This window comes from Thamnophis sirtalis, unplaced genomic scaffold (genome assembly GCF_051295495.1).
Source record: "Thamnophis sirtalis isolate CommonGarterSnake01/CBP01778 unplaced genomic scaffold, rThaSir2_p1.2 scaffold_1, whole genome shotgun sequence".
Classification (NCBI taxonomy): domain Eukaryota; kingdom Metazoa; phylum Chordata; class Lepidosauria; order Squamata; family Natricidae; genus Thamnophis; species Thamnophis sirtalis.
The window spans coordinates 117,459,981-117,486,585 of NW_028261381.1; the positions used below are offsets into that span (position 1 = coordinate 117,459,981).

The following is a 26,605-nucleotide window of genomic DNA, read 5'->3' on the forward strand; positions in this document are numbered from 1 at the left end:
TACCTATCATTTTAATGTACAATATTATAACATCAAATATTTTCATCTTCTGAATGTCAATATAACTTACTTCCAACTACAATAAAGTTGTATAGGATTGCTGCCTAATTTGCATTTCTTTAGATTAGTTGAATATGATAAAATCCAATTTTAAATATGTTAAAATCCAAATTTTACAATGAACCCTATGTCTGAACTTTAATTTATTTCTACCATTTTTGAAAGCAATAGAAAAGTTTAAAGTCTGATTAAATCTAGAGCTTGGGAAATGTTTAATAGTTTTAGATTTTATTACCAAATAAAATAGGTCTTGTTTTGGTTGTCCTGCGCTTGTCTTTCTTCTGTCCTTCTAAATTCTCCTTGAGAAGCCTTGATTGCATGGGATATTAACAAAGGGCTTTTGCTTGTTATTTTAAAGAAGAATATAATGCACCTTCTGTAGAAAAAAAATCTGTCCAATTGTTATGCTTTTGCTAGTAAAGGGAATAATTGATGAGCATCATGTATCCTGAAACATATCCTTTAATTTGTCCGTAAGCACTATCCCGCAACACAATAACAGCACTTTAACATACTTTGTTGTACAAAATAGTAAAAAGTGCAGATGTTTGAAATTGGCTTTGATTCTGGACAACATGTTTCTGCTTTGAGCCATCCACTTGCTTCTTGCCTTACCCACATGTGACTCAAGCATATTTCACAAGATATGTGTGCAACTCTTGACCTTGTGATCTGGTTCCCTTTGAATATTGGATATAGAATTCACTGGTTGCAAACTGTGAAGCAGAAGGCTATTTTCAGAAAGAACTATTTCATTAATTAATTATTTCGCTGTTTAAAAAATGGGGGTATAATTAAAAAAAACTTTTAACTCTCCAGTTTAAGTAATGCTTAAATCTCCACATTGCATCAATATGTTGCATAAGCTGGACAACCAGTCCCCAAAATATGGTGCTTGCACTGGAACGTTCAAATGCCATGAAAAAAATAAAATGTATAAAATGTTATAGCGTCATATATGAACATATTTTTCTACATTACCACTGAGGATGTATTCATCTGGCCACAATAAAACTATTATCATATATTATTTGTTTTATATGAATCATTGGAATATTTTTAAAAATTGCCATTTTAAACAAATAACTTAGCATTATTGCCTACATTAAATACTGAAGTTGCATGTGTCACAGTCCTCTGACCACAATCCTAATCTATTAAAATCAATAGTTTTTGGTCAGAGTGAGTGAAAAATTGCTTTGCTAATGTGTTTCATGATGTGGTTTATCTCCAGGACTGAAGCATCATTCTTAAAGCCATTAAACTCCATGGTGCTTACCTCTAAATAGGCATGGATATGAATGCACGAAAAGTAAGGGGACATATGCCCTTATACTAAGCTAAAGTAATTATCTTCAGAAACCAACAAAGCCGATTCTTCATCTTTATTCATGTACACCAATAAAACTGAATATCAGAACCACACTTCTGTCAAGGATTTTTATCTAATGGTCTTGAACAAGTTACAGATTCCATAAAATGATTCTAAACGGGATTCATAATAAATAGTTGAAGGAGTGTCATAGAGATGAATGCAGGAAAAATCATACACCACACCATAGACAAGTTTTCTACAAATGTTTAATCACTAACATTCAAACATAGATACGTTTATTTTACTACATATATTTTATTTTATATCAGGCAATGTTAAATGTACCATGGCTTACTTACTCAAGCTTCTAAAGGTCTAATATATTATAATTTCTTTTGGTGCTTCTCAGAAGAATTTGTCTTGCCTGGTATTCCAGATAAAAGTGAAACATGGGACATGTAGGACAAAAGACTGTTTGTTCTCATATTCTTCAAACTCTTATGTTATGGGATTGAATAGGTAAGCTGAATATATTGCACATGAAGAAATTAGTTTGATCATGTACAAGTCCTATCAACTAATTCTCATTCATTGTAAATAACTCCCACATTCTGAGCCACTAATACATAAATGTAAGTGGAAGCAAAGACCTCCCTTAAGTCAAGGAGCAAAATTCCGAAATCCAGTGAAATTATTTTGGTACCTGATGCAGACAGTGGTGTAAGTCATTCTGTCTTTCTGCTGCAACCATAACAAATTACATTTTTGTCATTTCTTTTTCTTTTTCTCATCCTTTATCAAATCTGCATCCTGGTTCCTTATGGTAGTGTAGCCCATAAAGGAGGGAGAGGCAGAGGGGGAGGGGGGAGAGGATGTGGGAGAGAAGAGAGCGAGAAGAGAGGGGAGAGGGGGAGAGGATGAGGGACAGGAGGGAGAGGGGGGAGGGAGAAGGGAAGAGGAGGGGAGAGAGTAGAAGGAGAGTGGAAAGAGAGAGATTAGCCTGTGAATTGACTCGAGGATATATATCATTCCTGCCTTTAGCAGTTCCCGACCTTTGATTTAAACTTAATGTAAACTTAGTCTAAACTTTCCTAGGAATACTTTTGTAAAACTATCACAAGATCTTGTAATCTTCTCAACTCCACCTTCAGCACCTGCTTTTCTGTGAGGATCAGTGCCAAGGAAAATATCAGGTTGAAACTTTAGGGCATAACCATCTCAAAAAGAAAAGAAAACAACAATTAATGTAACTATGAAAGAAAATAAAACATATGGTTATAGGTGTATTTTTTAAAAATAAATAAAGTTTGAACCTGCATTAATTATTCTATAGGGTAACAGGGTTGCACCTATTCTCAGTTCTAACACCAGCAGATAACAGTAAGTCTGAAGGAATCCAGACATTCACCAGAGCTGTTGGCTTGTTTTATTTGCAAGAGTAGATGTGGTTGAGGGGGGGGCTCCCCTCCCTTTCTGTTTGCCATAGTTATAGGTTCAAATTTCTTTATTCTGCCTAAACTGGAAGTGAGTTAACAGACCAAATGAAAGCTAAATGGTCAAAACGAATAATTTATTTTTAAGAAAGAGACAGGCTATCTAAGAATTGTTTCCCTTTCCAGTGTCATCACAACCCCTAGGATCTCTTCCTGCCCCAGATCCTGTTTATTTGACAATCCAATCCTGTGATCAGAAGACCTTGGAAAGATGATGCATAATACCACCCTTGCTTTCAGGGAAGGATGGACATTGGCGGCGGGGGGAGGGGGGAATTTGTATTTTGATTGCTGTGTAAGTAAGGAAAGGGATGGAGTGTGTTTGGAAATATGGAGTGGGACATTTGGCTCAAATGGATTACATGGAATATTTTTCAAAAAGAAAAGGAAGCAGGCAAGAAATAGGAATTTGGTAAAATCCTTTTTGAGGAATTTCTGTCTGGGGACAATGCCTCAATTGATATTAATACTCATAATCACTAATATTCATTAATATCAATTTATGACTTAACAATACTTAATACTGTCACCCAATCCTTTAGTTTCAAATTCTTCCGCATCCTGGACTTATTTAGCTTGATTCATTTGTTCATTTAAACCAACAAAATAGGCCACTTGGTTGATCTCCTGTCCTTTGGGCCTAAAATTGCTTAGCCACACTAAGCATGGTTACATCTGGTTAGTATTTGGATGGGAGACCAAGAGGAAATGCCAGGGTGGTAAGTTGGAAAAAGCCCCCTGAAGGAAGGAAATGGCAAACTAACTTCGGATTGCATCAAGCCAACAATGAGCACATGAAATCACCTGCTGGTTGGTCAGGCTGGACTCAAGGAAAGTTTACTACCACAGGACTGTCTGCAAGGAGGGGTCAAAAAAGTCCACGTGATTTTGGTGCGCATCGCACCATCCTGGGCATCATCCTGACTTTTTTTTTAACCCTACCTGAAGACATCTCTGCAGAGGGAAGTTTAGGAACCGGCTGAGCTGCTCGGCTGGGAGAAGGGTTTCTTATCCGGCCTGAGGAAGCCACTTGGTGAAGGTGAGGCCACGTTCCTGAAACAAGGTGTCCATCTCTTGAGTTTGTCAGGGCTCATAAAATGGGCATCGATTATTCCAAGAGCCATTCATTATCGCCCAGAATGCTTACTGCAGCAATGGGAAAGGTTAAAAAGGAAAGTGACCTGCTGCCTGCCTGACACAAAGTCATTAGGTAAACGAGGTATTCATACAGGTTAGAACGAAGGTCAGGCGGGTTTTACGGGAAGGCGGAGGACGAATCTCTGCCTTGAGCTTGGGGAGAAGGGTGGGGGGGAAGAGAAGAGCAACAAAGGCAAACACAGCTGACCCTCCCAAATTAACCTCTCCCTCCGGTCCTCGGGAAGAGAGTAGCCTTATTCTGGCATCTGTCCGCACCACTGTTGGATGCTCGGAAAAGAGGCGGGCTCCGGGCGGGCTCCTGGGCGAGGAGGGTGGGGGGAGGCTCGGCATCCCCAAGTCCTCTTTCCTCGTTTTATCAAATAAAGAGACGAAACTTGAAGAAACGGCCCCATCCCCGCCGATAATAATCCGTAAGATCAAGAGGAAAAGATGGGGAGAGCGATACTTATTTATGTACATATTTTCCCCACTCTAATTACAGAAATTAATCCTCTTATGGCTAAAATATAAAGTCCCAAACATGTCTTTGATGTTTAATGGCATCATTTGTACCCAACCTGCCAGCCGATTAAGGGATAATTGTTAAATGCTTCGCGTTTTTAAGGGGAGGGGGTGAGGGAGAGTTGGAACCGGGTTTTCCTCTCTGCTCCAAAATCAGGACTGAACCTGGGATAAAATTTGGAGCGGCTGGTTTTTTTCCATGGCCCTTCGTTTGATTCATTCGGCCTGTCGCCTCTGTCCCTTTTCAGTTTATTTTCACAGGAGAATTGTTCTCCAGCCTCCCCCGGTCCCCCATTCAGCGTGCCATAAAGTTTTAAAAGGAGAAAAGAGGGAGTTTGTGACTATCACTGCCCTACTTACCAGAGATTGATTTTCCTCTGTCATACACACATAACAAACAAACAACAACAAAAAAAGGGTGGGGTGGGGAGAACACCTATAAAGCAAGCTCCAGCCGAAACTTAGCGGAGGTTTTTTCCGGGCTTCATTTGGCCCAGTTCTCAATTTGAGATTTCTGGGGAGTTTTTGGATGCCACTGAGTAGAGAGGAAATCATCCGTGGGAACGTGGGAAGACAGAGCAAAGTCAACCAATTGCCTCCTGAAACCCGAACCTTTCCCCCTCCCTTATTCTAAAACACCTGCTTAATTTCCTTCGAAGGAAGGAAGGGTTGTTCGGGGAAAAGAGTCTGTGGAATAAATTACAATCCACACAGCTTCTTTTTGCGAATTCCTGAAAGGGGGGGGGAACAAAACATCGCATTACATACATATCATCAGGGAATACTTAAGACCTACAGTCTGGGTGGAGTCAAGTATAGATTCGGATTTTCTGGCATTTTGGTCTGGGGAGGCTTCGCCGGGCTAAGTCTGCGAAGAAACGCGATCCAAAGTCCCCAAGAACTCAATGAAAAATACCCCCCTCCGCCTCTCCCTTCTCCCGTTAGGCTGAAGACCCGCCGCTTTTCCGCGCAGATCGGCATGTAAAGCGCTCAGCCTCAAAGTCAGCCCGGGGCAGCTTGGAGGCCTGGGGCACGCGCATCCTCCGGAAAGCCTGCGGGCGTTTAGAGACGGCTTGCGCGGAGCCAAGGGAGCTTTCCCGAGTCTCCGTAGGTATCCGGGACTCGGTTGCCCGATGCGTCGCTGCGCCCTGGGCGCTTTGGTTCTGCACAGCGGAGCCGTCGAGCTCAGAGCCATCCGAAGGTGCTGCTTGCCGGCTCGGCCGTTTTGGAACGCGGTTCGGATCACCCTGCGCAATTCAGGGGACTTGGGTGGCCGAATCCGGCGCAACGCGCCTGGCCTGCCGCAGCCCTTTTTGTGCCGCAGGCGGCGGTTTAAGGCTCCTGCAAGCGGGTGTAAATTGGCTTAGAGCGGTTGGGCTCGAAAGCGACGACCAACAGCCTGGATTTCCACCGGCGTGGCGAGGGCTTCCATCGGGCAAGCGGGGAAAGAAAGCGGGACTTCTGCTGGAATAAAAAGCCCGGCATCCTTCGAGGACTTTGCCAGGGTTACTCCGCTTTTCTCCCGGGTAAAAGGCAAAGTTGTGGCAGGCGTTTCGAAGAAAAGTAGGCGATTTTATGTAAATGAGGAACTCCGAAATGTATTACAACCCCGCTGTAATAAACCTGACAGTTTTGACAGTATTGACAACATAAATATACGTTGGAACACTGCACTTTTCAGACACTTAAACCGATGGAAGCAGTAATAAAAAAAAGATTCGACTACAATATTTCAAATAATCGGCATTGATGTTTTGATTCATCATTTTTATACCTCCAATCGATTCTTCCCTCTCTTCTCTTCCCCTCCCCCTCCAGGTGACCGGTCAGTTTTAAGTAAAAACCCATCGTAATTATTTACGCTATTGCCAATGATGACCTAATAACTGTTTTCAATTAATTACGGCAGAGCTTAGCCTCGGCAGGGCCGTCACCAAAAGGCCCTTTTGCAAGTAGCACAAAATCACCAGGATTACTTTCTCCGTGCAGGGCACCGAGGGGGAGATTCATTAAAAAGAAAATGAAAAGTGCAGTCAGGCGACCAGAGTGATGGAGGGAGAAAGAGCTGGACAGGGCCGGCCACCAAGTGTACATTTCTCTCTCTCTCTCGTTTTTCTCTCCAGAAACCGCCCGGGTCTTTTCGGAGCCAACTTGCCTTTCCTGAACTAAAACTGACTGGCCCAGTTCAGGCATTTCGTCCCCCCAAATGGGGCTTCCTTTCGGCGGATGGGCCTTGGGCAGGGGTGCCAAAGGAGTCTGTAGGAGATAGGATCCGGTTCTTTCCGGCACGATCCACAACTCCTTTTACGCGCAAGCTTAGGCGGGTCTTCTCCAACGGGAAGCCCATTGAACTGGAACAGACTTTCCTGGCGGGTAAACACGCAAAGCTAATATTCCCTTAATCTATTCCTTTTTGGGCCGACTGGGAGAGCTAGGACCGCTTTTTTTTTTTAATGAATCAAGCAGCCCTTCTGCCGAGCTAGCCTTGTCCTGGGCCCCCTTTTTGCATTCATTTAAGGAAGAGCCCTTTTTCCTTTCCGCTCTCCAAGGACCGGACTTCGGGAAACGAAATTGCGCTGGGATCCTTTCCTTCCTCCAAATCTAGAATACAAAAGACCGGCTGCCCCTTGCCCTCAACCCAAGGAGAAGGTTGCATTTAAGCAAAGCGGGGAGAAAAGGGCGACGGCTGGGGGTCACCTTATGCCACAAGGTCCGGCACTGCCTAGAAGTTAAACGGGTAACAGGGACGGGATTTAATGAGTGAATTTTTTGGTGTCGGAAAAAAAAATCCTAGGATGGATTTTGGGACATTAGAAATTAAACCACATAAGAGGCTGATGATGGTGATGGTGGCCGTGGTGATGAGGATGATATAACGGACAGTATTCAGGAGGGGAGGAGAGAGGGAGGAGGGGAGGGAAAAGAAAGCCGCAAAAGCCTGTTTTTAATCTTCTGACATTCTCTGGTTAGTGAACTCTTGGTTTGGAACCAAGCTGAGCATCAGCACCTTCGAAAACGACTTCCAGTTGTGTAGCCATTTACCAGTACAAAGAAGAAGGGGGGGAAAGCGGCCGTCTTGAGGGGCTGGGGAGAAAGCTGAAAGTTTGCTGAAATGGTTGGAGTCCCGCCAGATAGCGCTAGAGGGCTGTTTATTGAAACGCTCCTCCAGTTCAGTGGGATCTTTACAGAATAAACAGGAGAGATAAAGAAGTAAAAGGAAGGAGGAGGAGGGCAGCCCACTCCACAAGTGCCATGTTAATTCCTAGAAGTGTTTGGGAAGTATAATAGAGGGTTGTAAGTGAATAAAGAAGCTGGAGTTCGTGTTGATTTTGAAACAGAAAAGGAAGTGAAGGAAGAAAAAGGGAAAGGGAAAGAGAGGGTCCAAGAAGTAATTTAACGAGAGCTCTCCTAAACCGGCTTTCAAAGAGCTCCAGAGCGCTGGAAGAGAGGTCAGTAAGAGTTCACCTGATGAGTAAGGCTTGACTTTTGGGGAAGGAAAGGATTGGGGTAAAATAAGTCACAAGGTGAGAAAATGAAAGAAAAGCGAGGCAAAGGGAAGGAAAAGACGTATTTCCTACCTGTAGCATTTCAAAAGGTACAGGACTGAGTCACTATACAGATAATATATTAATATCTTCATAAATTAAGTATTTTATTCTATACTTATTTTCCGGAGCAGAATAATCTTTGATTGTCTGCAATGCAGGGTGCTGAGGGGGTGGGGCGGGGGAAGGTGGAGAGGAAAAACTAATTACAGAATTTAATTTCTTCCTTTGCAGATATATGAAAGGAGTCATCAAGCCTAATGAATAACCCAGTGTAGTCCAGAAAAAAAATATGTGAATTTCAGCTGAAGGCAAAGAATTTGAATATAAGTGGACTAAGTTTTGTTCATGGCGTTCCCTAGTTATCAACTTAGGTTCTTGGATCAGTGTTTAGAGCTAGAATTTGGAGAGAAAGAAAAAGAAAATATCGAAATTTCTTTCCAAATTCAGAAAAAACTAAGAGTGCCTAAGCTTTTAAACAATCCCTGCTTTTGATCTGCTTTGTTTCTTGTCGTTCTATTTTTAGTCATAGTTCAAAGTAAATTATTGAAAAATAGCCACAATTCCCATGAAAAACTAGGGCAGTTCTTCAAATGTTATTTGCTTAATCCAAAAGCAAAAGGGAAAAATCCCTTCATTTTGGCAAACAAACACTGAATAAAGTTACAAACAAGATTACGGGTGAAGTTATTTGTCCTTCTAGTGAGGTGGTGAACTGCTAAGAAATGTAAAAACAGCTTAGAGGATTTAAGCCAGACGAATTTAATGAACCTGATTGGTTGCATATACTTTTACACAGAAATTCTAAATTGAGGGTTCCAGAGCGCATCTATTAGACTGTATCAATAGCAGTAAAAAAACAGTACTTTTGGATTTTTATTAATATCTCATCTCAGCCTACTTCCTTCCAAACCCTTTCTATTTACAGGGCACTTCAAAAAAAAAAAAAAGCAAATGTGAAATAAAAATGCATATATACTTTCAGAATCGACCGTGTTACCTGTTGGAAGAGTCACCTTTACAAAAGACAGCATCTTTTAAAAATAATAAAAAGGCATCCAAATGGTCAAGATGTTATCATCCTTTGCAATGTCTGGTTGTTCAAAATACACTTTGATTTCCCCCTAGGAAAGAAGAAGCTGGTTGGGAAGTTGGAAGAGATGGTGGATCTCACTGTTTATATTTGCTCTAGCACACTTGCAAAAAGCAAATTGGAGAGGATCTTTAGCCCACTGATTGTCTCTGTATTGTTTTTCTTGAAACGGATCTTTTGCCCTTAATGAATCCTAACACAGCTGGACAGCTCCTTCCCGGACACTGAGAACCCTCACCCCAAACTGACCCCAATTTGACACCACAAGATGAAATTTTACCGCCTGTTAAAACCATTTCCAGCCAAAAGAAAGAAAGAAAGAAAGAAAGAAAGAAAGAAAGAAAGAAAGAAAGAAAGAAAGAAGCAGTGCAAAACTGGATTTTAAGGTTGGAGGAAGAACTGACTGTTTGACAGAGATACATTTCTACACAGGGTTCCTAATTTGATGATGGTGATGGTGATGACTGACATTACTTGGGATTTTAAAAATATTTTTGCATTTTGCAACAAGATCAGTTACATATCTTAAAATTCATTACAGCTGCAATTCCAGGAGAAAGTCCCTCTGAAAATTGAGGGCCTGATTTCTGAAGAAACTTGCTTGGAAATGCAATAAGAATTCACAGCTTCACAGCTTATATCCATCCTGCCACAAGCTCCTGCAAATGTAACTATTTCTTCCCCTCTTAAGTTTGATTCAGAATTCCAAAATGTATTATTCATATGTATTATATATATATATTAATGCCTAGTTCTAAATTAGTGCTCTTAGATACTACCTGAAGGTTTTTAATAAACATGTGACAAATGTTTTTTTTAGATTTTTCACAAAAAAAGTATGAAAGAAATCTTTTTGTTGTTTTAGATTTGTCACAAGAAAGAATGAAGTACTTAGTAATCTGTTTATTTGTTGCCTCTTTGTTTTAACATTTTTTCAGGGTAACTTCAAATCTCCCAGGAAACTCACTCTCCTATCTATCTATCTATCTATCTATCTATCTATCTATCTATCTATCTATCTATCTATCTATCTATCTATCTATCTATCTATCTATCTATCTATCTATCTATCTATCTATCCTTGCATTTTAAAATAACTGAAATTCCTGAAACAGGAATTATTCATTTAAGAGGGGAGAAACATAAATGAAAACAGCATTACTGGAGCCTGCAAATATATCTTTTTAGATTTTTTTTTTTAAAGGTTTCTGGGATACAAGTTTAAGTGGTATACAGAGATCTTTTTGCAATAATATTCATTTACTCTACTCAATACACCCAGCCTTGGTACAGGAAAGTTGTTCATGGAGTTAAATTTAAGAGGGGGGAAAAAACTCGCGGCAAAGTCGTTCCCACTTCTTTTGCTAAATCAATCAAAACTGAGATATATATAGCCTCGGTTGCGGATTTGCTTTTTTCTGTTTTTAATAGAAAACAGTTTTTTTTTTTTTTACAAAGTGTTCTATAATGAGGAATTGCAGCAATACGATTCCTAAAGAATTTAGGAAAGTGACATTTTCGGAAGAAAGGGCGGGCGGAAGAGACCTCAGAAAGCCCATTCCCGACAAAGTAGATCTCTTTTAAGGCAACCTCTTAGAAAGCTTCAGCTGCAAAAAGTAGGAAAGGATTTGCATAACCCACTGCTCTATAGGTCTCCGGGCACCCAAAGGATTAGCCAAGTATTCATTACCAAGAATGTCTTGAAGCGCGTTACCGATTTCTACGACATAGAAGAAAATACGGTGGGACTACCCACCCCCTTTCGCCCCCCGAATAAGTCTTTTTTTTTTTTTTTTTTTTTTTTTTTTGCAAAGGAACCGATTTAAACGCCGCTTGAAAAGAAAGCGGCGTAGGGAGGGCGGTTTTTACTCACCTTTATGCTCAGAGCCGGGCGAACCAGCCACAGAAGAGTAGCGGCTGCTCCTAAGAATCGCTTTAATCTTGGAAGAGGTCTTCTAGAAGAAAAGAAAAGTGGGGAGGGGAGAAGGGGATAGAACAAGTAAAAGCAGACACCCCCCTCTTCTCTCCCGTCCCTACCCAAAGGTGGCTCTTCGGCGCTTCAAACGGGCGCGCAAGTCAGGCTTAAAAAAAGTCTAACCAGTTCTTTTTCCCAGCTCTTTCGCCTGCCGCTTCGAAGGGTGAGCTCAAGCTGCGAAGCTTGCCAGGCTAAGCGCTCCCGGGAAGCGAAGCCGTTACCCGGTGGCGTTCCTCAAGCCTCTCTCTCTCTCTCCCCTCTATCTTTCTTTATAAGCGAGGGCTGATATCCCGCAGACATCATTGTTATGATGGCTCATTTAATCAAACTGTTTAATTGCTCCGGTAATCACTATCATCATCGCAGGTACTCAATCATTCATCATTTTGGAGAGCTCCGTTGACCTCGGGAGCCGGTTCCCTTAGCCCAGAAAAGATTGGCTGCGTTTTTTAGACTCGTTCCTCCCTCCCGTGCCTTTAGCAGATTTCGCTTTTCCTCCCCAACTTTTTCTTTCTTTCTTCCTCCCCGTGACCTGCTCCTGAGAACGGTCCCTTGTCCCGTTCCCACTCTCTTTTTCTCTCCGGAATCCAAGTCTAAAATGCGTGGCTTGCCGTCGCCGCCGCCCAAGTATGTACGAGGCCGTAACATACACAAGTAGATTCATAATCATTGATAAATCCCACTATTACCAGGATAGTCTGGTTTAGATTTTATGTGTGGGGAGAGAGAGAGTGAGTGAGAGAGCGAGAGAGCAGGAGGGAGGGAGAGAGAGTACAAAACTGCAGCAATCAATAGTTTGACCATTGCTCCTCCCCCTTAACTTGAAGCATTCCCCCATGATTGATGATCTCGGGTAGCTTTGGTAATTGACTGCTCTGAGGTAAGGCATGTTTCGGTTCCAGCAAAGCGATTGGAGGAGGTTGCACACGCGCGCGCGCACACACACACACACACCCCTCACCAAAATTAACGTGGTAGGTAGAGCTTGTGAGTGCCTGTGGGAGAGAAGGGGGGGGGAGTGAAAGACACGGGCCGCGAAAGTCCGCTGGGTGTGTTTTCAAAAGTTCACTTGGCCGTAGGAACCAGAGGGCACCATCGCACTAGTTCTGCAGAACAACCGCTGTAATAACACCTACAACAATAGCTGTGACTTTACGTTGTTTTGAACAGAGAATTATAATACCTTCCCCCCAGCCAAGGGGTACAGATTTTAGAAAACAAGCAAAGCGATCTCAAGAGGGATTAGTCCCGATTTTAAAAAGTGCATTAAATATATATATATATATATATATGTTACAATTTGGAATAAAACAGAGAAAAGGAGGGGGAACGTTCCCCTCGCTTCGTAACGCCCAAGCAGCGCCAAAGCCCAGCCTAAAAGGATGCCTTTTCCTCCCCGCCCTCTCTCAGTCGTCTGCGTAGACCCCCGCTCTTACAGCGGCTTTGAGGGAACCGAGCACAGAGTAAAGGGTGCCAAGCGGAGCGCTCCCCTCCAAGGAAAATCATTCTGAGTAACAGCAACAGCGAAAGATAGCGAGTTTCACGCAGAGAAGGAAACACGCGGCGCAGGCAGCTCTTTGAATGCACTCTACTGACAAGGATGGCGGACTTTGTTAAGGCAGGCTAGGAGTTTCCGCTGGCAGAACAAGTTTGCCCGCGCCTCTTTCCAAACGTTCGCCACTACCCGAGTTCCTTCGGCTCTTCTCCTGGACACTGAACCCTCGCAGGACTGAGAGTTACCCTCCGAAGAAGAGAACAACAAACACCAGGCGAAGCGATGGCTAAGCGGCGCGGCCAGGCAAAGGAGGATACCGAAGGGTAAAATCTCTCCATAAATAAAAGCAACAGAGCTAGGCTTCTAGGATACTTAAAAAAAAAACCCCTTCGGGCTGTTTGTAGTTCCCACGCACGCACCCAGCAGCCCACCTCCCCCCTTCTCTCTCTCCTCTCTTTTTGCTCCCTCTCCTGCTTCTCCTCCTCCTCCTTCTTCGTTTTCTTCTTCCTCCTCCCGAGATTCCCTCTGTATCATTCCACTTTTCCGCGCCTATCTGGAACGGAGAGCCGGCTTGGTTGAGATTTCTGAACGTGCTGCATCGCGCCCCCGCCTCCCCACCCCGGGTGGCGTGGAAACAGCCCTGATTGCATACTCTGCATATCGCAGACTGTAAGCGCGAGCTGGCTCGCCTGCTTTCGCCCGCTCTCTCTCTCTCTCTCTCTCACTCCCTCTTCTCCCTCTCCCCTCTCCCTTGTATGTGTCTCTCTTGTAGGACTGGCTATGGCCACCACTACTTCCGGGTTCCGTCATTTCATTCTCCCGCCGATCAGCGCCGCAAAACTGAGCCTCTTCTATAAGCCAGCCAGCAGCCAACCTGCCAACACTTACTGACACTCACTCATCTCAGAGGGAGAGGTGAAGAGGGAGACAAAATACCTACCGGGAGGGGGAAAGAAAAAAACAACAACGCGCGCGCACACACACACTCACCCAACCACGCACATACACACGCACACAAAAAGAACGGAGGAAGTCCACGTTTTGCAAACTATTCCATTTTTCTTCGCATCCTACCCCACCCTCCCCCTCCCGGTAGTTTTTTTTTTTAAAGAAACTATAGCTTTCCTACAAGCAAAATCCCAAACGCGGACTTACTGAGAGAAGAATCCGAGGTTAAAAGAGTCCTCTTTTCTTCTTCTTCTTCTTCTTCTTCTTCTTCACCACCAGCCATCATTCATTCACTACCTTGACATTCCATGGCTTTGATTGACAGCTGGAGTGGCAAAAAGCCATGAGACACGACAGTTTGGTTACATGTGGGTTGCTGACGGGCCGATCGTAACCTTCAGTGTGGGGCTTGGCGACTTTTATGTTTATTTTTTTTTAGACACCATCATTTTTTTTTTTACGTAAAAGAAGAAAAAAAGGAAAGACACAGAAAAGGGAAATAAAGAAGAGCACGCTGGGGAAACAGACAAACTCTACGTGGTTTATTTTTCCCTACTTTTTATTGTTATAACGATTGTCTTTATGAATATTTACGCGTATTGGAGAACTCTATAAGTGGGTCGGAGAAACAAGGGAAAAGGGATTTTTTTTTCTTCCTTTCCTTCTTCTTCAGTCACTTTGTTGGTGTTGTTACTGGACTGGGATATTAAATATAGGACACATCCCGGAGTTTATTGGAGCGCAGACTGATGGCGCAAAGGGTAGGTTTAAATCTCCAGCACTTACCTTACGTATAAATCCTTTCTTAAGAGGGACCTGTCGGATTTGCTCTTTCCCCGTTGCTGCTGCTCATGGCGGCCACTGTTTAGAGAAACAAAACAAATAGCAGCAAAAATTATTCACCGGTTTTGTGTGTGCGTGTGCCTCTATGTCTCTTTCTTTCCCCCTCTTTCTCTCTCTCCCTCTCTCTCTCTCTCTCTCTGCGTGTGTCTGTCTCCCTCTGTGTGTGTGTGTGTGTGTGTGTGTGCGTGCGTGCGTGTGCAATTGTTCCACGCTTCTTTCCTCTGTAGCTTTTTCCCCAGCAGCGCGATTTCCCTGCTCCTCTCTAAGTGCTCAGTGGCGCGCGGTTTACAGGGGGGAAGGTTTGCCTGCTGCTGCTGCTGCCGCCGCCGCCGCTTCTGCTGCTGTGGCTGTTGCTGCCGCTGCCTGGGAAATACAGCTACATTTGCTGCTTGGTTTACCTCTGATTTTGACAAGGACAAGGGGGAATTGCGACTAAATAATGTTTCTGGTAACTTTCAGATTATTTGCTCTCTTTCTCTCGCGCTCTTCTCTCCCTTCTCAGTCTTGTTTACCCTTCCTACTCCGTAGCATTCATCTGGTCGCCGGTGGGGTGTTCGTTTATCTGTGGCCCCGTCTCCTCTAATTCGTAGACGGTTTCCTCCTTCTTCCCTTTCACACTTCCCCTTCCCGTATTTTGCCCTCGATAGAGCTTTCCCCACAACCGGCTCTCTCTCACACACACATTCCTTGCCCCCTTCTTCCCTTGCCCCCCCCCCCAGCTCTGTCGACTGCACTTTTTATTTTGATTTCAGTTTGTATCGCTTTCCTCTCTGTTGTGGCTGGTCCTGGTTTGTAGTTTTGCTCTGTTTTGTCTGACTTGCCTGGTGCTTTACTCTCTTCTGACTTCTGTTGTTTTTGTTTTGTTTTGTTTTTGTTTATTTCTTCCCCTTTTCACCCCCTTTCTTTTTCTTTCTCCCTTTCCTCTCTCTCTTCTTCTGGTTCTATTTCCTTCCTTTTCTGGCCCATTTTCTTTTTGACAGTACGATGAGCTGCCTCATTACGGCGGGATGGACGGAGTAGGGGTACCTGCTTCCATGTATGGAGACCCTCACGCCCCCAGGCCGATCCCCCCAGTACACCATTTGAACCACGGGCCGCCACTGCATGCCAGCCAACATTATGGAGCCCATGCCCCGCACCCCAATGTCATGCCGGCCAGCATGGGATCGGCTGTCAATGACGCCTTGAAGCGGGACAAGGATGCAATTTATGGGTAGGTACAAAGCAAGGCAAGCCAGGCGCAGTGGCCCGCTCCTTGCAGCATATGTGTATTTCGGGGTGTGTGTGTGTGTGTGTAGGTGCAAAGGGCCGGAGAGATCTCTCTTTCAGGAAAGAGGGCAGAGGAATAACCGTCCTGCACAAAGAGTGCAGTAGGCACAAGATTTTTGGAGACAACTGTAAAATGCTTTTTAAACAATCTCTCCTTTCTAAAATCCTACTCGGGTTTTCTTCCTGAAATCTAGAGGACACGTGTAATTGTCATTATAGATCAGTATAGATCACGATAGATCCCTTTCTGCATTTCTGTAGGTAATAAAAACATTTTAGGTAGATAAAGTTAAAAACGGCATAAATATATGGGAAAGTTCAGCCAAGAAATCCCACGGATGATGCAGGGATTGACGGGAGTGTTATTTTGACGCGCTGGAAGTGTGTTCAGATTTTAGTGAAAGCAGTGTGGCTAAACTGCTCCATTCTTCGGACAGTCTTTAAGACAGTTCCTTAAGAGCTTTTAAAAATATTTATTGTTTCCCTGCTCTTAGAAATGAAAAGGAAGCCTGGTTTCCCCAAGCTCATTTACACACATGCAAATTCTACTGAAATCAGCGGAGGTTGTGCTGTTTATTTCTTTAGATGTTGCTCTGTAAATGCAGAATTAATAAAAGTAAAATGTGGGTTAGTCCTTGAAAACAAACCGGGGTGGCGGTATGGGAAGATTGGGGGAAATATATTCTCCTCAGCAAAGTTTTATTTAGGTGACATTTTTCTTTCCTTCTTTAAAGCATGCAATAACAGTCCTTGTGACACAATTAACACTAGGAGGAAAGATTTAGGAAAAGGATTTACTGGTTTAACGTATCGCCCAGTTAGATCCTGATCCTCAGGCAGTATCTGGCCGGACAATGGGGAGGAATTTATTCAGTCGTCTTCTTTTTTATGACGGGGTAGTCGATATTTAATCTGGACGCATTTCTTGAGTCTCTACCACCCCCGGGATCCCCTTCTTTCTCGTCTCCTTTCCTTCCCAGATAGCGTGGCTCTTATTACTTCTCACCAAAATTAGAAACTTCAGACTTTGGGTAAAAAATCAAGCCTTCACGCGTTTGGTACTGTCGTGTCTTCGGGACGAGGGCTCTGCTCGTTTCCTTGCTAAATTTAAAAGCTCCGGGACTTTCACTGCTCAATCTGGGGCTGGGTAATTGTTATTTGTTGGCGCACATGGATTTGTGGAGTTCGGTTCCAACCCAGGATTTTTGTGGGGAGGCGTCTGCATGTGTGGTGTTACTTTTGGCTCCGTGTTGTTGTCCCTTTCTTTAGTTATGGGAAGGCTGAGGGACGTTAAGCTCGCGCGTGGAGATACGTTATGTTTCTTTTCTTTTTGAGGAAACTTGTTGATTAGATTTTCCCTTTTCCCCTCTCTCTCGTTTTCTCTCTCTCTTAATGTCGTTCTCCCCTCCTTTTCTCTTTGTATGTCGTCGCCCGGCAGGCACCCGTTGTTCCCTCTGTTAGCTCTGGTCTTTGAAAAGTGCGAGCTCGCCACCTGCACTCCCCGAGAGCCCGGAGTGGCCGGCGGAGACGTCTGCTCCTCCGACTCCTTCAATGAGGACATCGCCGTCTTCGCTAAACAGGTCGAAACTCTTTTCCTCCCCGCTTTTCCACGCCCCTTCTCCCCCCCCCAAGACCCCACCTTGAGCGCACGACACCTCAAGCCAAAGACAGTCCCCTCCCCATAGAAGGCACCCCCCCCCCTCAGAAGGCCCGCGCGACGAGGCCTGCTGTTCCTCAGGCCTTGGGGAAAGGGGAGGGCGGCGCTTGCTCTTAGGAAGCTTTGGAGCGTCTGTGGGAAAATGTTCCGGCCAATCTGGATCTGGGTGCCTTTCCCTTCTGCTCAGCCACCTCTCTATCATCCCCATTTCCCCCTTCCCTTCTCTTCTGGCTGCTAGAAAGGTCTTCTGGGAGACCTCCTAGGGTTCCCTTAACTTACAGGAACGGGGCATTGTTAGAAGGGGATTGGGTGGGGAGATAAATTCGAGGGCTGTTAGGCCCATTTCTCAGCCCTCCCTTGGTTGAAATTGTGAACTGGGTGAGAAGGAAGCTTGTGTGGGACAGGAAGAATGGTGGTGGCCCTGAGTGGCCTAAGTTTCCAAATATCTCTTTGGCATTGAAAAGAACTTGGAATTACTTAATGTTTTGATCTGTTACAATTAGATTGTGAGGTGGGGTGGGGGCACAGGCCAAACAAATAGAGAGTTTTTAAGGTAGCTGAAATACACACTGATTCCTACTCACTCTTCCCCCTCCCTCCTCCCATATAGGTTCGGGCAGAAAAACCACTTTTTTCTTCAAATCCAGAATTGGATAATTTGGTAAGGTTCTTCCTGACTGTTTTCATTTTGACCTCTTATGCTCTGGGAGACCCCACGTGCTTAGCCCTGGTTAAAATAAAATAATACGAAGAGGGACTTGCAGAAATATTTGTAGAGGTGCCAATAATCTGAATGAAAAAGAAATTATTCTTACTCAGGGGCTTCAAGGAACTCGAATTCTTGACATAGAAAGGGGAAGGCAGCAGATACTTGAGCTGCTAATGTGTTGCAAAGCTGGGTTTAAGCCCTGAGAAGCAAAAGAGAAGGAAATCATGGCTTCAGAAAAGAGTTTGAAGCTGCTGCGTATGATTCTTTTGATAATTTGTCAAATTTTAATATTAAGAGTACTGGAAATCCACTTGGAAAAAAAAGAGGTGAAGGCAGATCATTCATTTGAAGCCATTTCACCTTGCCTTCTTTGTTTTTTCTTAAAAAAAATATGGATGGATTTGTGAGTGGATGTTTAGCACTTGGTTGCTTTGCAGACTTTAAAAAACCACAGGGGATGACATCTTGGCAAACCACTTATCACTGTTTTTCTTTAAGTGTGTGTGTGTTTATGTGTGATTTGATAGTTTTTTTTAAAAAAAAATAATCAAGTGCTTTAGGTTAAAGTTGATGATCAAAATTGCCCAAGCGTGTCCAAAGAGCTAAAATCCTGGATAATGAGAGCGTGCCCTGACAATCCCCCACTCCTTGACTTGCCTCCTTCTCTCCCTTATATGACAATTCCTCTGTTCCCTGTTTTCTTTCAGATGATACAAGCGATACAAGTCTTAAGGTTTCACCTTTTGGAATTAGAAAAGGTAAGAGCAAGGGGGCACTCCCTCTTTTCCTTTTCCTTTTTCTTCTCTTGGCCTCCTACAACCCTTGGGGAAATTCAAAAGGACACTGTAACTGGTACAAAGCACATCCTGACACTAAACCAAAAGTGCATGGCTCTTTTTATTTTTTTCTAACTCCCCCTCCTTCCCCCCCCCATCCATTCTTTCCTACCTTCTTTCAAGTATCTGCTATGTCCTTTTCTTCTCTGTCTTGGTTTCTTCTTGCAAATTATTTGAACCAAAGATAATATTTAAGCAACTTACCTTTCATTATGATTATAGACTCCCTGTTCTCAACATTTTATGATCACATGAAAAGGCTAAATACTACAAGAAAATTATTTTGTACTAAAAATATCTTCTTACTCTTCCAGAGATTTCAAAATATATACACTGGTCTTTTCCCACCTCCTTTCCTTCACTTTTCTTGGCTGAACTCCCTATGTTTTTATGTTTTATTTATCCAGATCTCAGTACTTCTGATAATATCCTCAAATCGGATTTTCTTCTATCTATAGAATAGGCTAACGTTTAATAGCTGTGCATCCCCCAACTTGTTGCTCAAGCAAGTCTCTGGGGAATAATATGTGCTGCAACAATTTCTCTATTGTTTCCTTGCTTCAACTATATGCCTCTTAATTAGAGTTACTCTTGGAATAGTAGATCACAGTGCTTTTTGCTTTAATGGGGGGGGGGAGATCAAGTTGCAGTCTAGAAATTTTGCTTTCTCCCTCTTTTAAAAATGCATCTCTTTTTTCTCTTTCTTTATTTAAATGTTACATTCAGGTTCATGAATTGTGTGATAATTTCTGTCATCGGTACATTAGCTGTCTTAAAGGCAAAATGCCCATAGACCTAGTTATTGATGAAAGAGATGGCAGCTCCAAATCTGACCATGAAGAACTCTCAGGATCATCCACAAATTTAGCTGACCATGTAAGTCTTTTCAATAATTTGTAATGGTTCTTATCGGACTGTTATTAATTAAGGATTTTCTTACCATTACCTGTCTATTGAAATTGTTTACTTTAAATTCACCTCTGTTACCTGTTACAGAGCTATTGTTTAAATCTAAGTTTCTGATGGAAGAATATTACTTTATATTTTATTACTGAGAAGTTTAAGTTCAGTCATGTAAAGTTTACAACATTGACACATTGAAGAGTTGACAAACTGTCTAGTAAAAATAAGCAATATTTTCTGCTGTGTAACAAAAAAACCCAAATTTAAGTTATTCAGCTATTTAAAAATGGGATTTCTTCCATACTTTATCCAGGCAGAATTATTAGCTATTGTGTATTAATTTGAACCAAAGTTATAAATAACAGCACTACTTTCTCTATTGCAACTTATCACTGAAATTTGCACATGTTGCCAAGTGGCTGAAGCTTCATAATAAATTTCAATAATCTTGAGATGCCAATTATTTACAAAACCTTTTAGAAGCTGCAAATAATTATGACTGAGTAACTACACATTAGCCGTTGGTTTTAACACTTTAGTAGTAGCTCAGTGAGTTGTTTTTGTTGAATATGCACAAATATGTCTGGGAATGGCATTTTACATGAGCTGTTATGCTTTATAGAAATGCTTATGAAAACCTGTTACGTATGTTAATAAGTATATTTACTTTAGGAATGTATAAATAGACACATAGTGTTCAAGTGTGAATAATACCTTATTTCTAAGAGTGTAGAGAGGAGAGTTTACATAGGCATTGTAAATAACTTCATAACAAGCGGTAGAAACTAAGAATAACATAGAAGGAACATTATTCTAACTTGACAAAGGAATTCCTGTGCTATGTACAAGAATCTATAATAAGTTTTGGTCTGCTCTGAAAAGTAGATCCAAAATAAAGAATATTTTCTATTTGTTTTCCTTTTCTTTTCAAAATATGGCGGAAAGTTAAATATTATTTTATATTTGTTGACAATACTTAATAACCACAGAAAAATATTAATTTGTTACAGACCATTTCTATATTTAAATAAATATAATTGTTTTGTTTCTTTGGAAATCGCCATGTGGAGATTTCATGACATTTTATAATTATTGCTATCAAAGCATATAAGCAAGGAAACACTGAATGTTTCCTCAAAGTTCTGTTATATCATTTATAGCTACAAAGGCCTATAAAGCAATATCATAGTTTCTAAAATATTTATTATTTAAAACTAAAATCAGGGCATACATAACTATGGGATCATTAGACCTGAAATGGACGGCATCCTGAAAGAGCCAAATATATGTGTGTGTGTGTGTGTGTGTGTGTGCGCGCGCGCGTGCGTGCGTGCACACACACACACACACACACACACACACACATATTGCATGTCTTCCCAGAACATTTTTAGTGTAAGTTTGTTTTAAGTGGACGTGTAGAAATGGACCTTGCTGTTGTTTATATTAAAGGAGATTACATAAACTATACTGTTTAGGGCTCGAGCAGATGGTGAGTGCTCAAGCCAATTTGAAGTGCTCTGTTAAAATATTCAAATTCAACTATAGTGATAAAATGAGGTTTCAGGGGACTCACATTTTATAATATAACCATCTTCAGAGAAAATAATATTTTCCAACCTTCCAATAGTAAAAGAGCAAATTTAGGCAAATATGTTAACCTGTCCTAAACCTGTCAGAGTTTATCACTTTCATAGTTATAATTATTTAAAGCCTATGTAAATAATAGGGCAATGGGCTCTAGACATTTGGGTTCTACTATTCTTACTTTAGCACCCTAATACTTTTTTTTTGAAGGAACTAATAATTTGTGGAACCAGAACACCAATTGGGAAATTAATAGTTATATCACTGAGATGCATTTGGGAATTGTGCCTTATTAGATATGTATGTTAACATCACCCTAAGGATACATTTGATAAAGGTACACATAATAAGAATAATGTACACATTCATACATACATGGATACATATTAATATAAAGTGTAATACTTTATTAATAATCAGTAGTAATGAATTTTGAAATTTTAATAAGCATATACAAATCTAGAATAATCTTGTTTATTTGTGGATTTTTACCTGACACTTATAATGGATAAACATGAGCATTTCTTTAATTTGCTATTCAAGATTTATTTTTGCTTGCTTTGATATGCATATTTAAATACAGCCTACGGCTATGTCTCATTTGGTGAAGCGTGGTGCAGGTGTTATGATAAACCACTTAAGGACACAAGATGGCATGGTGTTTTCTATGTATTAACTCCTGACCATTGTTTTGGTCTTTCTTATGGCTGTATTTACTTTTGAAATACTTGACTGACTATGAATTTATAGCTTTAAAGATGTTTTAATTTGTTCTGGGCCAAAGCCCCTTTTGTGCAAAGGACAGTTTGTGAAAAATAATTGACATTCCAATATTTCTATTTTTCTGTTCTGTTCATGGTTATAGATAAACTGCAATATAGTAACTGTAGTAGCAGTTTACTGGGTCCTAACGTGGTTGAAAGTTATATACTATGGTATAGCTCAAACTAAGGAAATGTCAGAGGAGCTAATCAGAATGAGATTCCTGTGTTCAAATATTTTTTGTCTCTTTGTAGATTGCTGCATTGCTAAAAAATAATTTAGTTAAAAGGCTTCATTTTGGCAAAAATATTAGCTTTTATGTAAAAAGGCAGTCTTTCTGATAACAATAAAATGCACACAATGTTATTTTATGGTACTGTTGATTATTGTTAATTCTTCTATAATAAGTTGTCCAGGAACTTTGCTAGTCAAAGGCTAGGATACTGTTAGTTACAGAAAATTGCTATATTTGATGTATGCTGTGGCATAGTTAGTAAATATAAACTCCATAATTACGGTTTGAATTTTTAATGCTCTCATATATTTTTATTGCACTCAAGTGTTAGTTGTAGATGTGTGGAAATGTGCTATAACTGAAATAAACCAGATAAAATACTATTGTAGACATTGTTGACTTGTGCTTCTTAGGAATGCAATTTATCACTGTCACATGTATGCATATATATGAACTCAAGATTCCTCAACCTTGACTTCAGTTAACCATTATTCATATAGTTTTAAATGTATTTTTTAGATTCTTTACAAGTAGTTAACAATTTTACACACACACACACACACACACACAAACACACACACACACTTTCGTGGAAATCCTATTTCAAGGGATTTTTCATATAACACTGATAGCATTACAACTTGTTTTATTACATTTGTTAATGATCTGAGAAAAGGATAATAGAAAATGGCCTATACCTAATTCATAGCTGAGATCTTTCAAAATGGAAGTAAAGACTGATAGCAGGAGATTTTTATTCTTGTTCTGCCTTGACTATGCCAGTATATATATTCCAGTTATGTAAATGAATATTTGGAATAGATTCATTCACACTATTTTTCTTTATAATAATCCAAAGAACAGTTTCTAAATCCTTAAAATACTTTACACTAGACCTGTAAAGCAGGGTTTTCTAGATTTATATTGGATGATTAAAGCAAGAGATAGTGACTTTCTAGGAATGTACTTTGAAGATCAGTTTACAAAGTATTTGTTAGTTTGTATTAAAGATGCTCAAGTCACACTCATTTACAAAAATGAGAATTTTAAAATGTTTTTGAAAACAGAGCCAGCACTGATTGCTTAAACTCTTATTTAAGTATATATACATTCAGGAATGCTTGTAGATTTTCACACCTTTATCACAGAACCTAGTCAACCTTGACTGATCTAAAAAAAAACTAGATAGGGTCAAATTTGTTTAGTACATGGATGAGAGACCACCCAGAAACTATAACTTAGACCAAGCAGAGGGAAAATTCAGGAAGGCAATGACAAACTCATATTTTTTGGCAAGACAATTCCATATTTTCTGTGTTCATGAAGTTACTCAGAGTAGGACTTGACTTGAAGAAGATTTTATATTTATATTTCATAGATAAAACTATTTTCACATTTGAACTAAAGCTAAATATGTGCTGTGCACAAAGGTCTGTAAAAATTTAAGGCAAATGTGAACAATATATTGATGCCACAGCAGAATGAGAAATATGCCATGTACAATATTTTAGGGATGGCTCAATTTTTCTAGTATCCAATAAACAATACTATGTTAAAATAAATAACTTATATAGTTCATATACTTTTGTTGTAGTTGCTCAGCTTTGATTTCTAGATTTTATTTTAAAGATATAAACAGCAATTCCTTCAAAAGGCTTTCTCTCCAATGAGCCACAAATTTGTGGAATGTTAGACTTGCCAGGAATGTGAGATCAGGTCTTAATGTCCTTATACTTTATTATTTTTAGGACAGAAAACAAATTAACAAACATAACTGTGTACTTATATGGATTCTGCTTCATACAGATTCTGTGAAGCAATTCACAGTTGCAGTTCTATTTACTGTATCATTACAGTACAATCATTACAAACCTTTGGCGAGAAGGAGGAATTGCTTAAAAGTAATATTTTTCAGTAGGATTATTGAGAAGTAGGTAGCTACAAGACTATACTATTTTCCAGTGATCATACTGTGTAAAATATACAAAGAGATGTAATCAGTTGTACAGTCAAAATAGTATGCTATATTCCATTGCTCATAGGGTGAAGCTTGTAAAGTTGCTGGTTTTATATTTACCATACTAGTCATCTAGTGTTTGTTATCCAAGAATAACAGATTTGATAGCTAGCACATTGTCTAACAATCTTCATAAAATTAACTTGATTTCACTAAATTCTTTCTCTACATTAAATTTGATATTATAATGCTTTCCCACTTAGATCTCAGTTGTTAGCATCTTAAATGTAGTAAAAAATTCTCCTGTAGTGTCTGGAATGCTTCATCAAGTAACGTATTTACAATTTAACTGAAATAAAACTGCATTTATGTTGGCATTTGTTTATCTTTCAGCTTATTTTTACTAGTTCTATTGTGTAATGAAGGAATACTGTACATGAAAAGTACTCTTTTGAATACTGTTCAATATCAATATAAAAGGTAATTTTCTGTAATAAGAAAAAAGGCTGATGCAAGTAGAAAGAGTCCACATTCATGAATAAGCAGATGTAACTTTTCTATCCACATAGCTCACGTTAGATCATTTGAAATCTTAAATTCACAAGAAAACATACTACATATGTAGAGGTTTGTAGAGATTGATTCACGTATGGTATAAGATACTTGTAAAAGTAAGTACAGTGAAAGAAAATTACATTAATATGTGGTATAAAAGGACTATTCTTGCAGATTTTTATCTAAAAGATGATCTTGTTTTAATATGTATGTTATAAGTGCTTCAGTCTTATGGATAGATACATGAGAAATTTTACTAAACTAAGTGAGATTTATTTCTAAAAAGACATGCCTAAGATTGCTCTGTTATATAATATCAGATTAAGCTATTTATATTTAAGTGGGATTATGTTTGTGTTCATGTGTATGTTTGAATCTGTGTATTAAATCTGTATATTTTCTTACCAAGATTTTTTATAAATGCACTGTTTATGCCAGCAGTTTTGAAATTTTACATATTGTATTTTACAATGTTTTAATGTGAGTATAGATTATATTTTCATAAGGTATCACATAACAATCTTGTTCTGTAATATATTAGTAATTGGAACTAAATTTTTAGGTAAATTGTGTCATTCAGCTGGTGTTCTCAGTACTGTTTAGATGATATGAGATCTTATATAGTTTATGCTTAGGCTTTAGATGAAATGAAATGTATTTAACCTATAGTCAAAATACCATGTCAAAGTGTTGATGTTTTTATATACAAAATTGATTTATAATAACTAAGTGCAATCTAGTACACAACCTGTACTTTACTACAGTACTATGTCTTCTTAATTTGTTTATTAAAAGAAGAGAAGGCTTCTTTTTCTATCAGAAAGTTTTATGAATGCCGTAGATAAGAGAGCTATTTTTATTTTTGCATATAAATGCCCATCAAAATCAATTGATTCTATCTTCTTCCAACTATTTACTGACTAGCTTGTAGCAATATAGATAGGTAGACAGTTAAATAGAATATTATTTTGAAATACAAGTAATTTCATAATGAAAAATTGAGTTGTACTACTATAAAAACAGTGTGAGATCAGAATCGACCCCACAGGGGCCCCTTGCATAATTAAAGTGATTTTGCCCAGTGAAAGTTTGGGTTGCATAAGGAATGCAGAGTTAATCCATCTGTATCTGTGTAAGCTGTCATTTACACAGAAGTTTGAGGCTTATTAAATCACTAACCTTGGCATTGTACAAGATGAGTGACCAGTATTCAAGCATATAAACAATCACATGCCTCTAAGGAATGTTAATAAATAATTATTATAAAACAGGTCTGTGTTGAAAATATTTCATTTCTTTTTTTAAAAAAGCATGTAGGAATTAAAACATTTAAAATGTCCATTAGATTTGTAAGAACAGCAAAACAGTACGCAGTACATTTGCTTCATATGCCTAGAGACTCTTGTCCTTTCCCTGCTCTTCTCTAGATTTTGCAAAATCCAATGATGGTGCTAAATCATTTTTTAAAAACTTTCAAGGGAAAAATACTGGCAAAGTTGTGTTTCTGTGAAAAGCTGTATACATAATGAGAAACAGTAGATAGCTGCAGAGTGATCTCCTGTGGCCCTGCTAGTACAAGCCTTCCCCATATTGTCTCCTGCTTTTATATTAATTACAACTTGCATTATCAGCTGTGAGTCTTAGCCCAGCAAATAGAAAATACTGCCCCTGGAGACCTAGCTTCTTGTATCTATTTTCCATCTCCTTCT

General features: G+C 40.1%; 1 protein-coding gene and 2 long non-coding RNA genes across 6 annotated transcripts in view; 2 read left to right on the top strand and 1 right to left on the bottom strand.

Moving 5' to 3' along the window:
* Positions 1 to 1,621: 1,621 nt before the first annotated feature.
* Positions 1,622 to 13,672, bottom strand: LOC106554134 (uncharacterized). Of its 2 annotated transcripts, XR_001313926.2 has the most exons (3): positions 11,039 to 13,672; positions 9,073 to 9,196; positions 1,622 to 4,014 (listed from the first exon to the last, which is right to left on the bottom strand). It is a non-coding gene; the product is annotated as an uncharacterized LOC106554134 (long non-coding RNA). The 2 variants fall into 2 exon arrangements; XR_015697715.1 differs by having other exon boundaries at positions 1,622 to 9,196.
* On the top strand, positions 7,856 to 9,976 carry LOC148049709 (uncharacterized). The gene is made up of 2 exons (XR_015697716.1): positions 7,856 to 7,976; positions 9,201 to 9,976. It is a non-coding gene; the product is annotated as an uncharacterized LOC148049709 (long non-coding RNA).
* A 140-nt stretch (positions 13,673 to 13,812) lies between the features above and the next one.
* Positions 13,813 to 26,605, top strand: part of MEIS2 (Meis homeobox 2) — a 234,108-nt gene continuing 221,315 nt past the window's right edge. Inside the window, exons 1-7 of one of the 3 annotated variants that reach the window (XM_087723139.1) lie at positions 13,818 to 14,344; positions 14,654 to 14,874; positions 15,407 to 15,639; positions 17,134 to 17,275; positions 17,963 to 18,013; positions 18,769 to 18,819; positions 19,624 to 19,773. In XM_087723139.1, the coding sequence (XP_087579265.1) occupies positions 14,866 to 14,874; positions 15,407 to 15,639; positions 17,134 to 17,275; positions 17,963 to 18,013; positions 18,769 to 18,819; positions 19,624 to 19,773 (636 nt within the window). In that variant the 5' untranslated portion in view covers positions 13,818 to 14,344; positions 14,654 to 14,865. Of the gene's footprint in view, positions 14,345 to 14,653; positions 14,875 to 15,406; positions 15,640 to 17,133; positions 17,276 to 17,962; positions 18,014 to 18,768; positions 18,820 to 19,623; positions 19,774 to 26,605 lie in introns of all 3 variants that reach the window. The other 2 variants (XM_087723142.1, XM_087723130.1) reach the window with 2 other exon arrangements.